This window comes from Rana temporaria, chromosome 1 (assembly GCF_905171775.1).
Source record: "Rana temporaria chromosome 1, aRanTem1.1, whole genome shotgun sequence".
NCBI classification, from domain to species: domain Eukaryota; kingdom Metazoa; phylum Chordata; class Amphibia; order Anura; family Ranidae; genus Rana; species Rana temporaria.
This window is the reverse complement of record NC_053489.1, coordinates 172,788,515-172,805,446: the sequence shown is the minus strand read 5'-3', so window position 1 is coordinate 172,805,446 and position 16,932 is coordinate 172,788,515. Positions and strand designations below refer to the sequence as shown.

Genomic DNA, 16,932 nt, shown 5'->3' with positions numbered 1-16,932 from the left:
GGGCATCACGGATTATACCTTGTGTTTTTTTTTTTTCCTAAGACATATTGGATTTTCATTTGGTGGTAAATGGTAATGTTTTTTTTTTTTTTTAATCAAAGGAATACTGACTCGACATAGTAATAATAATAATAAAAAAAATATATATACATATATATGTGTGTGTGTGTGTGTGTATATATATCTATAGTATAAGCCAAATTTTTCTGCCCTTTTTTTAGGGCTGAAAATGCCCCTCTCGGCTTATACTCGAGTCAGTGTACCTTTGGGCGCCCATTTTTTTTTTAAAACTTGCGGCTTCCTCCTGGTCCCGTCGAGTTCTGTGATAGGCGTTTGACACTGTGTTCAGTGTTCCGCCCATCACGGACATTCTTTCATCCTCGGACTCGGTTTCCCAGCAGACACTGTGTTCACTGTTCCGCCTATCATGGACCTTCTCTTGTCCGAGGATGAAAGAACGTCCATGATAGGCGTTAGGCTGAACACAGTGTCAATCACGGAAAGGGACGGGACCAGGAGTAAGCCACAAGTTTTAAAAAATGGACGCCTGCAGCGCAGCCTGTCAAGAATTTCAGGTACGCTGCAATGGGCACAGGGAGGCGTGCAAGTGGGCATTGTTGAACCTCCTTTCCGCTTACAGTAGCTGCTGCATACTCACCCTAGGCTTATACTCAAGTCAATAGGTTTTCCTTTTTTTTTTTTTGGTATAATTGGGTGCCTCGGTTTATACGTGAGTATATATATATATTTATTTTTTATTTAGCTGTATATTTCTTGAAACTACCATAACCTACCATCAAATAACGACCCAAAATAAATTCTCCTGCTCCCGGCGAGCAGTGTATGTTTGTTTATAATCAGTTTTTATTTGTTTTTTTGTCCTAACTAAAACACACGGACACTAATTTAAAAAAAAATCAAAAAAAAAATCAATCCTGCCCAAAATATACTGACCCTGACCTTTTGACCTTGACCCTTGACACAAACACTAACCCTGGCACTGACCTAGATCAAGCCTTGATCTAGGTATTTTTTCTTTTTTTTTTATTATTATTATTTTTTATTTACAAGAGGAGTAAGAAGAGAGAGAGATGCAATGTATCTTTCCATGCCATTTACAGAGGGAAACGCAGGGGCGGCCTTCACAGTGTCTGACAAATCAGAGGCTACCACTGTGATAAGGTGACCAGGAATTGTTGGTATGGGACCTGGGCTTTTGGGGAGACCTCGATCTCTGTGCTGGAAGCATTCTATGCGGCATGCTCCCAACACAAAGATAGGCATGCATATATGCAGCCCCATGGCAAAAAGCTCAGTCCAGTAAGACCACATATGTGTACTGTCGGCATGAAGGGGTTAAATATGAGTTCTGGGTGGAGTTTTCCTTTTTGGAATGTCTATTTTACAGAATTTGGCACCTATTCAAACAGAAGGTATATTTGTTTTCCAGAGTAAATGTGTTAAATACTGGCCGGAGGAGTGTGCCCTCAAGGAATATGGAGTTATGAGAGTGAGAAATGTCAAAGAAACGCCATCTCATGACTATATATTAAGGGAACTTAAACTTTCAAAAGTAGGACAAGTAAGTAGAGCCTTTTTCCTTTTTTTTATTTTTTGGAGAATTGTGCCTTAAAGCGGGGGTTCACCCTTAGAGGGCACTTTTCCCCCTTAGATTCCTGCTCGTTTTTACTAGGGGAATCGGCTATTTATTTTAAAATATGTGCAGTACTTACCCGTTTACGAGATGCATCCTCTCCGTCGCTTCCGGGTATGGGCTTCGGGAATGGGCGTTCCTTCTTGATTGACAGGCTTCCGAGAGGCTTCCGACGGTCGCATCCATCGCGTCACGATTTTCCGAAAGAAGCCGAACGTCGGTGCGCAGGCGCAGTATAGAGCCGCACCGACGTTCGGCTTCTTTCGGCTACGAGTGACGCGATGGATGCGACCGTCGGAAGCCTCTCGGAAGGCTGTCAATCAAGAAGGAACGCCCGCTCCCGAAGACCCATACCCGGAAGCGACGGAAGAAGATGCAGCTCGAAAACGGGTAAGTACTGCTCATATTTTAAAATAAATAGCCGATTCCCCTAGTAAAAACGAGCAGGAAGCTAAGGGGAGAATTTTTTTTTTTTTTTACAAATGGGTGAACTCCCGCTTTAAGCATTGAGCAACACCCATTGTAGCTGTTTGCTAGGTGTAAAGTGTGTTCTTTTTCATTCAGCTTTCCCCCGTGAGATTGTCCGCTAACTGGAGATAATTCTTTTAGGCAAACACTGAAAGGACTGTATGGCAGTATCATTTCAAAGCTTGGCCAGATCATGGAGTACCTACTGACCCTGGCGGTGTCCTGGACTTTTTAGAAGAGGTTCACCATAAGCAGGATAATATACAAGAACCTGGACCTGTTGTCGTTCACTGCAGGTAAAATGGAAATTGCAGACTACAGGCTGTCCCAGGGTTACAAACAAGATAGGTTCTGTAGGTTTGTTCTTAAAGTGATTGTAAAGTCTTGTTTGTAAAAAAAATTAACAAACATTATGCTTACCTTTTATGTGCAGTGGTTTTGCACAGAGCAGCCCGGATCCTCCTCTTCTCAGGGTCTCTCTTCTGTGGTCCTGACGCCCCTCCCTCCTGTTGAGTACCCTCACAGCAAGCAGCTTGCTATTGGGGCACTCAAGCCGAGCTGCAGCTCCGGATGTCCATTCAGACATGGAGCTGCCTTTCGGCCCCGCCCCCTCTCTCCTGATTGGCTTCCTGACTTTGATAGCAGCGAGAGCCAATGGCACCGCCACTGCTGTGCCTAGGCCAATCAAGAGGGGGAGTCATGGACTGCGACTCGTGGACAGAGGTGGGGCTCAGGTAGGTAAGAGGGGTGCTAGGGAGGCTGCTACACACAAAGGGCATTTTATCCTAATGCATAAAGATAGAAAAACCTTCTGCCATTTTTAAGTTGAATTTATATGTAATTTGGTACATTCTTTAGGTGTAACTCCAGCCCAAAAAATGTTTTTTATTTTTTTTTTAGCTAGCACCCCTGTAATTTCTGATTTGCTGTCTGTGCCCCTGTTAAGATTTCACCTCACTTTCTGTCCCTGTGACAATTGGATTTTGAAAATGCTGGGTTGTTGTGGAAACAAGAATTGGTGATGAAGCTTCCGTGGAGACACATTTTTCCCATGATAACTCATACAGGAGTGAATTTCACTTCCTAGGGCTAGATTTCCTCTCGCTTCCTGTTGTCTCTCTCTGCTTGTAAGTACGAGTCGTATGTAAGTCGGATGTATATAACTCGCTAAAATAGATGGGCGTTATGAAGTCCCTGCATAAAGCAGAGTTCCACCCAAAAATAGAACTTTCACGGATCTGATTCCACACCCCCCCCTCTGGTGCTCTCAAATCCAGGTATCTGCTCCCGCAAAATATGGATGGATTATTCGATTTCCAATCCCCAAAGCATACTTGCAGAAAGAAAGCGCACAGATCTAGTGCTCTCCGTTTAAAACTTCACATTTATTTAGAAAAGGGTAAAGTATTGCACTGAAAACCTTGTCCTATACGTAAGTTACTTCCAATCCTTGTAACGTACATATAGGACAAGGTTTTCACATATATGGCATCATCACGCGATCATCTAAGGATCCTGTGATTGTATATGACAGACGCGATTCATGGTTAGCACTGCCTATAGTGCCATTTTTGTAAGTGCAATACTATTCCTTTTTCTAAATAAATGTGAAGTTTTAAACGGAGAGCACTAGATCTGTGTGTGCTTTTCCTTCCTGCATGTGTGCTGTGGGAATTGGAAATCGAATAATCCATCCATTAGAGTAAGAGCAATTTGAAGCAGCAGCAGTTTGTCTTCATTCCCAGAGAGGGAAAAAACATGTGGTGAGACCTACTGGTAATGCAGGGGTCATGGCAGCTAAGTGAGAGGCTAATCTACGAGGGTGGAGGATTCACACTTTGCATTACATGTCACATTGGTGATTGGATTAAAATTTATTTTCCGTTGATATACATTGGACTATATTTTTTTTTGTACGTACATATATTTTTGCACAATTGTTTGCACTTTATTGTTTCCTTCTTTGATGGTTTTTGATATACATTGGAATAAATACTATAGTGTATCTCACAAAAGTGCTTGTGTAACAGTGTAGTTGAGTAAAAGTAAGTCTCGGACAGGTCACAGAGAAGAATCTTGTGGACCAAAGCTATACTAAAAGGTGGGTTGTTGGACCGTTGAATATGTTCACTTTAAAGTGTTGCTAAACCCAGGACCCTGCATTCACTCTGGTCTCCCACAGTACACAGAACATGGAAATGCTATTATTTCAGTTAATATAAACTGCTAAATACCTTTTATCAGCAGCAGTATATAGTAGTCTTGTGACTTCTACCTGGTTAAAGCTTGAAGGGGGAGTTTTCATTTTCCAACGATTTTCCCATTGGGCTTCAGGACCCCTGACCCTCTCTCTGGACAGTGCTTATTGGCCCTGTGCTGATCACATGCACTCTCCCAAGAAAAAAACTCTTTAGCAATACACACCAAACTGAGCATGTGCAGCCTGACTCCAGTAACTCTTATCCTGACCTGTTCTGGAGTCAGTGGATACAAGATCAAAGCAACCTTTTTACACAATGCAGAGGATTACCACCTTGGGTTTCACCGTGAGTGTAGCAAGCATGCTTTACTGCATATTCACTGATTTTACTGTTGTGGGTTTAATAACACTTTAAAGCTTTTACAAAAACTGTACACATTTACTCAGATCCTTGTTGGTCGGAACAATTGGTGCAAAAAACATGGTCACACACGGTTCCAGTGCAGATAATAATGGGGTTATGTGGTTACTTTGGGGAAAGGGCCACCTTTGAGGCCAGGGAAGCCATACATTTGTTTTTGACTTTCTTCGTTAATTACTGTATTTATTGGCGTATAACACTCACTTTTTTGCCCTGAAAATGGAGGGTAAACTTTGCCTGTGTGTTATACGTAGGGGGCTGTGGAAAGTTTTTTTTCCTGAAACTTCAATCTTAAAGTTAGGGTGCGTGTTATATGCCGATAAATACAGTAGTTCTATTACATTATGCCCTTATTCCCAATTCATATTGCTGTAGAATAACTGTTAGAATAATTTCCTTACAGTGGCGCCTAGGAGAGGGTGAGATATGCCAAATCACTGAGTATTCCAAATCTTACAGCATGATGCTGTGTGCTGGAGGCAGTCTTTGCAAGATTTGGTATACTTGGCATTACCAGGATCTTGCTAGAAGGCTTGTGGTATCACTCTCTCTCTCTCGTGTGTAGAAGCCAGCTGTAAGGCAAGTATCTTATTTATTTTCCGTCGGACATGTTCGGTCGTCTGTACAGACTCACCGGACATGTCCGCTCGGCCGAAAGCCCTCGCATGCTTCTAAGTGATTCGACGCATGCGTGGAAGCATTGACCTTCCAGGGTCGCGCACGTCGCCGCGTCATCGTCGCGGCGATGGCGCGGCCACGTCACCGCGTATCCTGTCCGCGGGGATTTTGGTTTGATGGTGTGTACAACCATCACACCAAAATCTGGCAGCGGACATGACCGTTTTCATCGGACAGTCCGTCCGTGTGTACGGGGTCTTATATACAGGAAGTTCAATAGAATGCCAGCTAGAATGTGTTACTTTTTCAGTCTGCACATTAAAGTCTGTGCTTTGGAACTCCAGGTTGGTCTCTTTCTCACCACAATGCTGTTTTCTTTTTTTAACAGTGCAGGAATAGGACGTACAGGCACTTTTATTGTGATTGATATTCTCATTGATGTCATCCGAGAAAAAGGTAGGTATAGAATTCCAACAATGTCTTCTGTCACCAGGCACTTATTTTAAGGAAGTTGAGCATACTGCATGGCTCTAGAGATAAGAGGATATTTGATGCTATATGTTTGTTTGCTGTCTTAGCAAGCTGATTTAATTTAAGCTTTTAACACTTTGAGAGAACAAAATGCCTTGCTTTGATCATATACGTTTGCTACAAGATGTGTTTTAATTTTCTTCTTAATTTGTGCTGTGTTCTTCCTTTACATGAAATTTCAGAGTTGAAAGGTAAAACGCCCACCACTTAAAGTGGATGTAAACCCACTCTCATACTTTCTAAACTACTGCCATAGTGCTGATCTATAAGGATATAGATGCCTACATGTATCCCTACCTGTCAAATGTCTCCCCTCTGTTATAAAAACTGAAAAACTGCAGATTCTGTGGGTGGATCTGTTGTCTGGAGCTCGGTGGGTGGAGTCGTGATGTCAGTAAACTCCCCGTCCTCCTCTACACGCCCCTTGTAAACATGTATTTTCTCCTGTGTATTCCTTACACTAAATTCTGATCCCTAACATCCAGTCAAAATCCAGAAAAGTAACCACATGACTTCAGAAAAGGAGTGGGGGTAGAAATTAAAAAATAATGCCTGCCTCCAGGCTAGTGCATGAGATATGTAAATAACCTGTCACTCACAGCAAGGGGGCGGAACGGACTATGTTTTTTCTCTATAAGTCCGTTTTATTTCACTGAACAATAAAAGAGGATTGCTCAGAGATGGATTAACTCTGTGTGGCAGAACTGGGCACAGATGTCAGGAAATCTTCTACTGTACATTGTGACATAAAAAAATAAAATAAACCATTTCGGGTTTACATTCACTTTAACTATTGATCTTCAAATGTGATAGGAAGCTCACAAATAGTTTGTATATCAGAGTACCCTAGGTTTGGGGGGGACCCAGGACACTGCAAAACACACACATGCAAGTACTGGAAGGTGTCTGCATTTCAGTTCATTTGTACCCTCCAGTGGCACAGTCTTGGCACTTCTACATGTCTGCTGCTCTGTTGGGCATTGTTGTGATTGTTGCTGTATGTGACTTTTAACCCACCATGGGCTCAGGCACCAAGAAAAAACCTGTGGAAGGGCAAGGGGGGGGGGGGGGGGGGTCAAGGCTATTTGCCACTTACTGAAAAATCTAGTAATTTGGGGTATGGCAATGATTAAAATGGTTACTGGAGGTGCTGAAAGGCACCTACTTTAGAGAGAAAGCAGAAATGGGTAGAATAGTTCGGGTTTAAAAATAAAAACCTTTATACTCCCCTAGGTTGATGCAGTATTGATCCGATGTAGCATCTGGCTCTGCACAGAGAACTTGGCAATCAAACATTGCTGATTGCTCAGCCTCCCCTCCCCCCCCCCCAAGCAGAGAGCCATGACTGTCAGTCAGTAGCTCTTTTCTCTCCCCTCCTGGACTGGGGATGGGAGGGAGCTGCTGGCTCAGTCTCCCAGCGGCACAGCTGAGAGGCTGAGCCAACTGCTGATGCAGCCAGTTTAGTGACTTCGACTTCCTGATGACCCATAATCTATGCAAAACATGTTGAGGCTAGTTGAGCGGCGCTGACGTCACATCCTGCCCCTGAACCGCAGCAAAATCGAGGCTTGAATCGCACGCCGTCTTCCTGAGACAGAGCGGCGAGCACAGAATCTATTTGGAATGCTGGATAGACTTAGTGCTGGTCTAGGCACAAATGCATATGAGTGAACATTTGTCAAAACTTTTTTAAGCTAAATAAAGGTAGTAATATTGCGCAATGATGGCCGTTTGTTTTGCATGAGAATCAAGGAATACTAAATGGTGAAGATATAAGAATGTTGCTGTATCCTCTGGGGAATTTTTTGGTGCATCTACATGGAGAACCAACTGAACCAGGCATTGTTGAAGCTTTTTGATTATTGTTTTCTGGTTAGTGCAAACCTTGGAATGTGGTGGTGAATCACGAGCTTTGGATTGCTCTAACATGAATATAAATTTGGACACATGGGATTATTTTGTGAATAAATATCGCTGGAACTTTTGTGCACTGAATCACCTTTTGTCTAAATCGCTATAATAATTTATTTATGTCGATATAAGTGACTGAGCATTATTGCACAGGTTAGGGTTTGGCGCAGCTTCCTATTCATACCAATATGACAGTTGGCTTTAGCCCGTTGTCGGCTGAAATGGATCACAGGAGTGCAGGTAAAACTGCACTCCTGTGAGCCAAAGAAGTATGGCCAAAAAATCTTTAGCCATACTTCTCCATTAAAATAGTTGTGCTGTAAAGTGACACTAAACTCTAGTTAAAAATATTCAAGTATGTATTCTTAACTCGATAAAGAACTTTTAAATTGTAAATTTGTAATTTATTGTGATCAGACTTTTTGTTACACTTCCTGTACAAAGGAGGGCTACGTTGGTCCCACTGTATGTAGTGATGTAGCCCCCCTCGCTTTCTTGTTCATGAGATTGACTGGGGACAATGGACTGTGGGATTTTTAGTGTACATAGGGCAGTGCACATGACCACAGCTAATGTCCACTTCTCATTCTAAACTAACGGAACTGAAGGGTTGACGGAGGTTCAGCAGTTAATGGAGGACATTAAAAGGAGGCAGAAAAATGCAGTAAGAAATTATTTTATGAAAAATAAAATTACAAGGTCATTAACCACTTGCCACCCAAGCCAATTCTTGCATGTCTCTCCTACGTCTAAAAATCATTATTTCTTTGCTACAAAATTACTCAAAACCCCTAAAGGTTATCTATATATTTTTTTGGGCAGAGACCCTAGGGAGTAAAATGTGTATCATTGCAATTTTTTATATTGCACGGTATTTGTGCAGCAATATTTCAAATGCGAGTGCCTTGGGGGGGGGAATAAAAAGTAATTTTAATACAATAAAACACTGTAAACCGATACCAAACATGTCATGCTTTAAAATTGCGCACACTCGCCACAACGTCATATGTTGTCCATCCGGGGGAAGTGGTTAAGTAGTGAAAGTGTATGGATGATTTTTGGAGAATAAGTATATTGTTTAGTGTCACTAAATCATGCAAAAAAAATAAATAAAAAGTTTCCATATAATATAAACCTCTACAGTTTAATCAAAATTAGAGCAAACGTCTTTAAAAAAGTGTAAATGTTACATTTTCCAGCTGTATAATTTTTTTAACTAACTAAGGTTTCTATAGGAAAAATAACCATATTATGTGTTCGTGTAGCAAGCCCACTCAGTCAAAAGAATATCTATCGTCAGAAGAACATAAATAAAGCCTGTTAAACCTCCCATGGGATCCTGTGCACATATTGCTTGTCCCCATGTAAATATGTGCAGGAGTTGCTGAGTTGCAATGAGAGATGGTTAACGTGCCAGCCCACCCACCTAGTAGAGCTGCACGAATAATTGTTAAAAAAATCTTGATTCAACTGCTCTCACGATCTTAATCCAGCATTTCCACAATTCAGTGCAGAGCTGTTCTCTGCTGACAGCTGTCAAAGAAAAAAAAAAAGGCCCGGCAAATTTTATCACAACATTACTCAGCTGAGATAAAAAGAAATATTGTATCGTTTGGTTCTTTTAGATCAAAGGGATGAACGTCGGTCTGTAAATGAGGTCAGTTTAACCACTTAAAGGGTCACTAAAGGATTTTTTTTTTAGCTAAATAGCTTCCTTTACCTTACTGCAGTACTGGTTTCATGTCCTCATTGTTCGTTTTTGCTTTGAAGTAGCTGTAATTCTGCTGTGATCTCCACACTTCCTGGTTGCCTGTTTCCCTTATAACCATCATACTGGGAGATTTTCACGGTGGTCTAAGCTGTCATTACTGTGTGTCTAAAACTCCTCAGAACCAATCCGATTCATTTTAAAAACAAAACACTGCCCTGGATTTGTTTGTTTTTGTTCTGTGAGTCTTCCCGACTCACCTCTCACCCGGAACTTCATGTATGTACCTTTAAAACCGAAAGTGAAACTAGAGGCACATTATATGATAAATTCAATTTGTAATCGTTTTAAAGGGAATCGGTTAACTTTTATGTCTCTATACCCAATAAACAGTCATTTCAGCAAAAACATTTTTTTCCTTTAGTGACCCTTTAAAGACTAAGCCACTTTCTGACATTTGTTGCTTACAAGTTAAAATCCAGTATTTTTTGCTTGAAAATTCTAGTCCTGAGCTACTAGCCAAGGTGTACTCGCCACCAGTTCCCCCGCCCAACCCTACCATGTCCCGCCCCCTAGACACGCCCTCATAAATTATCTCATGAAATTACACTTAAATGTTTTATGCAGAATAAGTTATACAAATAAATATTAACAACAACTTTATCCGTGCCCAAAAATGCAGCCTGCCCATGTCTACCAGTGCAGCAAAATGTCCCCAGTGCAGCAAAATGTCCCCATAGCATCCAGTGTCCCCATAGCAGCCTACCTGTGCTGGGTGGTGTTCAAAGCGCGGGGAACATAACAGCTTTCAATTCAATAGCTGTGTTCCCCGCCTCAAGCCGTCATATCCAGCCCCTCCCTCCTTGTCCGGGAAACTTTGATAGACAGATCACCCGTCCAATCCTGGGATGGGTGATCTGTCTTAGAAGTGCCCGGACAAGGGGAGAGGGGCTGTATATGACAGAGCTATTTAATTGAAAACTGTTCTGTTCCCCGTGCTTTGAACAACCAGACGGTGGCGGCGGCTCCTCTCCTTGCTCGCCCTCCTGCTCCCAGGCAGCCCTCAAAATTTACTCGCAAAATGCGAGCAGGCGAGTGTAAATTTTGAGGGCTGCCCTAGAGAATAAAATGGCAGTCATTGCAGTTTTATGTCACACTGTATTTGCGCAGCGGTCTATCAATAGCAATTTTGTGGGGAAAAAATACACTTCAATTAATTAAAAATAAACCGTTATAAAAATATAAAAGTTAGCCCAATTATTTTTCATAATATGCTTAGCAAAACAATTGCAATTCTCATTTTAGCCAGAATCGTGCAGCTCTACCACCTGGCTATCTGACAACTCAGATCAACCAAGACGGAGTCTGAGTGACCACCACAGCCTCCACCCCCCCCCCACACACACACACCTCTAAGTTGCCAGACAGAACTCTGCTGTCCTGTGGAGTGCTGTCTCCTAATATATTTTTTTCATGATCTGCAAAGAGCCCTACAGGCTGTGGACCTTTTACTGCCCCACAAATAAGTCTCACCTGTAGCACCAAGGATCTCTGCATCCCTAGGAGAGCTCTGGATTAAATTCAGTTTAATACAAAATTTTAAGGCAGTTCTGTCCACTCCTGTTCCTGTCTTGCTTTCCTTTTCTCATAGCTGGAAGGATTTGTTGATCTGATAAGTCAAACTGCAGGCCGTCTGAAAGAAGAGCTTATCCTTTTTAATTGGATATTTGCAGCATGTGTACCATCATACATTCATCAACATGTTGATGAAGAATCCCAGTCTGGTTAAAACGGAACGTCACTCTCCCAATCAACATGGACACTTTTTAATCCTTGTGCTGCTAGCATTAGTAAATGGATAAGAAAATGATATCGTATAAATTTTTCCAATTACCTGCTGCTTTACAGCCCTGATCAAATGATGTCATGCATCCCAGGAGTCTTCAGGAGGAGAGGAGGGGGTTTAATGAGCTAAGCACCCCCCCGCCTGCCTGAGCTAAGGGCAGATGAATTCCAGGAATTCAGGAAGTAAATACTACATTAATCTTTTGCCCTTATTCGACATGGATGGATGGTAGAGTTTGATTTGAATATTAAAAATGAATTGTTAAACAGTTTGTGTTTTTCAGATGCAGTGTAGTTCTGCTTTAAAGTGGAGCTCCACCCTAAAGTGGAACTTCCGCTCATCGGAACCCCCCCCCCCCAGTGCATCCACTTCTGGGAGTCTGCGGGGATTCTGCGGGTAGTGCGTCAGTTCCCGCCCGTTGTGTTCTGGGAAACACTCTGCTCCCAGAACACAGCGGGGACCAATGAGGACGTCTATGTGCTTCACTTCCTGATTCCCTCACCGAGGATGGCGGCAGGGGCAACAGATAGAGGAGCGATTGCTTGTCTTCTGCTGCAGACGTCGCTGGACTCCAGGACAGGTAAGTGTCCATATATTAAAAGTCAGCAGCTGCAGTATTTGTAGCTGCTGCCTTTTAATATTTTTTTTTTTAACGGCGGAGCTCCGTTTTAACCACTCGCTGACCACCTACCACACTTTTACTGCAGCAGGTCGGCTCTATTGCACAAAATGATTTACCTGTACGTCATTTTGTGCAATTTACACAGGGAGGGGGATCTGATTGGCCACAGGGGTTACCAATCGGCGAGTCGGGCAGACCCAGCGTACGTTGGCCACCCAAGATCATTTCCCGGAGAGGCATAACAGCGATCTGCCTATGTAAACCAGGCAGATCGCTATTTTGACAGGGAAGAAGATGGAGATCTTGGTTTACAATACTCTAAAACAATGTTTCTAAACTCCCAGTCCTCAAGTACCCCCAACAGGTCATGTTTTCAGGCTTTCCTTTATTTTGCACAGGTGATTTGATCAGTTTCACTGCTTTAGCAACTACCACAGCTGTTTCATCTGAGGGAAATCCTGAAAACATGACTTGTTGGGGGTACTTAAGGGACTGGGGTTGCGAAACATTGCTGTAAACTGATCACATACAAAAAATTGAATGCATGTAGATTCCTACTAATTGTTGCTGTAAATAAAATGTATTTGGTAAAATGCCAGGCCTATTGGATTTTTACTTCCATTGAAAACTCCATTAAGTGCTCTTCATATTCTAAGTTAGAAACCCTCTATTCTGTGTGTAAGTTCTTCAGTCAATCAGCATGATATAGTAGTTGGGGTGTCCATAGAAGTGTCCTTTGTAACCCTTTGCCACCAAGTGTATACATGTGTTACTAAATATACGAAGACCCTTACTAAATTGGGTCTTCCTTGGAGCTAAATATGTGCATACCTGTGTTTTGTGCCGAAAGCGTGCTGCGCAACGCGCTCCTAGTACAGGATATTGGACTTTCACCGGAAGCCCAGAGTCTCGTAGTAACTATCGGTAATCGGGAGGACCGCTTCCCGGGCCTTTGCTGTGATGGTCTCTGATTGGCCATCTCTGTTTTTTTTTTCTCTGAATGAATTGTGTCTTTCTCTTTCTCTTGCTAGAGGAGAAAAATGTAACCAAACAAAAGTGTGTGTAAAAAGAATTAAATAAGAGAGAATAGCTAGATCAAGGTTCTAGGTCAGTGTAAGGCAGTGGTTCTCAACCTGGGGGTCGGGACCCCCACAGGGGTCAAATGACAATTTGCCAGGGGTCACCGAATCCTGGGCTGTTCCTGAAGCCCGCACCGCTCTCCCAGCCTTTTTGCAGCCGCCCACTCAGTTCACGGCATGGCTAGGGTGCAGAGACTAGAGGACATCTGACTGGTGAGAAATGTGAAGTGGAAGGGGCTGGAGGAGACCCCATCTCCTAATTTTGGCATAGGTGTCACTGCTGCGAGACACCACAAAGTCGGAGACACGGTGAGGCCCAACTACAGTTCTCAGATCAGCAGATGACCTTCATCAAGAGCACCCAAGTTGGCCGATGAGAACTCCCCCAGCACTGCCCCTTATCCCAACTCCTCCTACCAAAGAGGAAGAGAAGGAAAAAAAAATAGAGAATACATGGAAGGGAGAGGAAAAAAGAGGGGGGAGGAAAAAATAAAATAAAAAGGGAGAGAAAGAACAAGACGGCTAGCAAGAGGGATGGGGAAAAACATAAGAAATTAGGATAGATAGATCAGTGTTTCCCAACTCCAGTCCTCAAGGCACCCCAACAGGTCATGTTTTCAGGATTTCACTCAGATGAAAACAGCTGTAGTAATTACTAAGGCAGTGAAACTGATCAAATCACCTGTGCAAAATAATGGGAAGCCTGAAAACATGACCTGTTGGGGCGCCATGAGGACTGGAGTTGAGAAACACTGAGATAGATAAAAGGGAAAGAAAGGAGAACAAAGAAAGGGATACATCCTAAAATGTACCCCAAGGGGTTTTAATATTGTGGGAGTGGAATGGACTCAGGGAGCGCTAAATGTCCATGGGTTGGGGGCACAAATGACTTTTCTTGCCTTGGGTGCTGACAACCCACGCTACGAAAATAATTTTACCGTTATGGGGTCCCCACAACTTGGGAAATTTTATCAAGGGGTCACGGCACTAGATGGTTGAGAACCACTGGTGTAAGGGTTAAAGTTGGTGTCAAAGGTCAGGGTCAGTATATTTTAGGTATGATTAAAAAAAAAAATTGAGTGTAAGTTAGTGTCCTTGGCCCAGATTCACGTAGAATCGGGCAAATCTGCGGCGGCGTAACGTATGACATTTACGTTACGTCGCCGCAAGTTTTACGGGCAAGTGCTTGATTCACAAAGCACTTGCCTGTAAAGTTGCGGCGGCGTAGCGTAAATCCCCCGGCGCAAGCCCGCCTAATTCAAATGATCCAGGTAGGGGGCGTGGATCATTTAAATTAGGCACGTTCCCGCGCCGAACGTACTGCGCATGCGCCGTCCCTAAAATTTCCCGACGTGCATTGCGCTAAATGACGTCGCAAGGACGTCATTGGTTTCGACGTGAACGTAAATGGCATCCAGCCCCATTCACGGACGAGTTACGCAAACAACGTAACATTTTCAAATTTCGACGCGGGAACGACGTCCATACTTAACATTGGCTGCGCCTCCTAATAGCAGGAGCAACGTTACGACGAAAACGAGTTGCGCAAACGACGTAAAAAACTACCGCCGGGTGCACGTACGTTTGTGAATTGGCGTAAGTAGGTAATTTGCATACTCTACGCTGAAAACTACGGGAGCGCCACCTAGCGGCCAGCCTGGGAATGCACCCTAAGATACGATGGCGTAAGAGACTTATACTAGTCGTATCTTAGGCTAATGTCGGCATATCTAGCTTTCTGAATACAGAAAGTAGATACGCCGACGCAGATTTGAATTTACGCGGCGTATCTATGGATACGCCGGCGTAAATTCTATCTGAATCTACCCCCTTGTGTTTTATACAGGTACTAACAAAAAAAATAACACACAGATGTGATATCGCTGCAATTGTCAGGAAAAGCAGAATTTTATTTGGGGTTGATTTTTGTAGGTAATTTATGGTAAATGCAAGAAATATACAGCTAAATAAAATGTATGTATTTTAGTATTTTGGCCCAGTTTTCCTTTTGATAACGACGGTAAAAAATGGTTACCACCAAATGAAAGTCCAGTTAGTTCTGAAAAAGAATTCACCTAAATACACAAAGTAGTTGTGATAATATGTAAAGCTGTACTAACACATGTCAAAGTTGCAAAACCCTCCATCATTGAGGGGTTGAGAAAACAATATTGGCTGTTGATGAACACCTTCTGGAAAAATAAAAAGTTTCTCACTTAACTCTTGAGTAACCAAGTACGCCAGCTCTAGGATATAGTCTCCAGTTTGTTCCAAGTGATTAAGAATTGTAGAGTAATATTTGAATAATGCATTTAGATTATAAAATTTGCTAGACTGACAGATGATTTTACTCTTATTTCTATTAATATATAGGTGTTGATTGTGACATTGACGTACCCAAGACTATTCAGATGGTAAGATCGCAGAGATCAGGAATGGTTCAGACAGAAGCACAGTACAGATTTATATACATGGCTGTACAACATTATATAGAAACCTTGCAGCGCAGGATTGAAGAGGAGCAGGTAAGGCTTGCACTGTAACAAAAATAATTGATCCATATTTGTGTAAAGGGACACGCCTGGGAAATATTTGTAGGGGTGGGAAAATAAAACCAGTACTGGTGGTAGGTGTTCCTTATCTAGATATTTTGCAATGCCAAAACTTTTTCACTTGTGTTCTGTTCCAGACCTCAATACTATGGGGGTTATTTACGAAAGGCAACTCCACTTTGCACTACAAGTGCAAAGTCCACTTGGAAGTGCAGTCGCTGTAGATCCGAGGGGGTCATGCAAGGAAAATAAAAAACAGCATTTTAGCTTCTACATAATTGGATGATAAAATCCTAGGAGCTTCCCCCTCATTTCATTGCGACTGCACTGGTAGTTTGCACTTGTAGTGCAAAGTGGATTTGCCTTTAGTAAATAACCCCCTATGTTTAGAATTCTGTAACCCGTCAGATGTTGCATTTCATTTTCTACCATACCATGGAAAAAATAGTTGCGCTCCTCTTAGGGGCATATTTATAAGGCTGTGAATTTTACTTTTTACCAAACCTTTAATTACGGTCATTTGAAACACATGCGTTGTATTCATTTTTTTTTTATAATGGACTAGGGTCCATTAATCATAGCAAAATGGGAATCTGTGTAAGAAAATGGAGTTTATATTTCAAATTATGTGAGGGTGTATTTAAAGTTGAATTTGGGCTATAAGCTCAGCTGCAGTCATAAATTGTTTCGTGGAATCCACACAGTGTAGTGTACAGTGTACTGCATTGAGTTGACTGAACTTGATGCAGATTCTGCTTCGAAGATAGCTAGTGTACTGGATTGAAGGTGTTAATTTTGCCAAGTGGAAAGTTCTAAATTTACTGTAAAACCCCTCCCAGTTTCACTATTTGGTTAAAATCATTTATTACAGCCAATTGTCATGCTTTCCCTCATCCAGTATTAGCATGGGGGCAAAAAGCCAAAGGATGCTCCTGGAATTCTTTTCCTGAAGTCACATGGCAAAAATAAATCGGTACTCAGTAAATCAGAGAAGTAATAAATGCCTCTGCAAGAGGAAAAAATGCCCTTGCATAAGCGATCACTTAGAGTAAAATATTTTTCTCTGCATCGGTGAGTGTAATACATACCTTGGTGTCGGTAGTGATTTGGAGTAATATATACGCCATATTTCATATATTGGTCTGCATGTAATTTGAATTCACTCTATCCTCAATGGTGGGAGAAAGGAGGTTGGCTCATTAGTTTTCCTTAATATTTTTATTTTTTTTACTATGGGTGCTATACAGAATTAAATTGGCTGCATTTTCCTTTAAACCAACATCATTTTTATTATGTTGGTTTAACTTTCGTGGGGAAAAAAA

At 42.2% G+C, this 16,932-nt stretch overlaps 1 protein-coding gene across 1 annotated transcript in view; it reads left to right on the top strand.

Annotated features, from left to right (window-relative positions):
- PTPN11 (protein tyrosine phosphatase non-receptor type 11) overlaps positions 1–16,932 on the top strand; it is a 98,678-nt gene that overhangs the window by 54,241 nt on the left and 27,505 nt on the right. The window contains exons 10-13 of the mRNA XM_040346143.1: positions 1,451–1,582; positions 2,264–2,418; positions 5,750–5,817; positions 15,432–15,583. Coding sequence (XP_040202077.1) covers positions 1,451–1,582; positions 2,264–2,418; positions 5,750–5,817; positions 15,432–15,583 — 507 coding nt within the window. The remainder of the gene's footprint in view (positions 1–1,450; positions 1,583–2,263; positions 2,419–5,749; positions 5,818–15,431; positions 15,584–16,932) is intronic.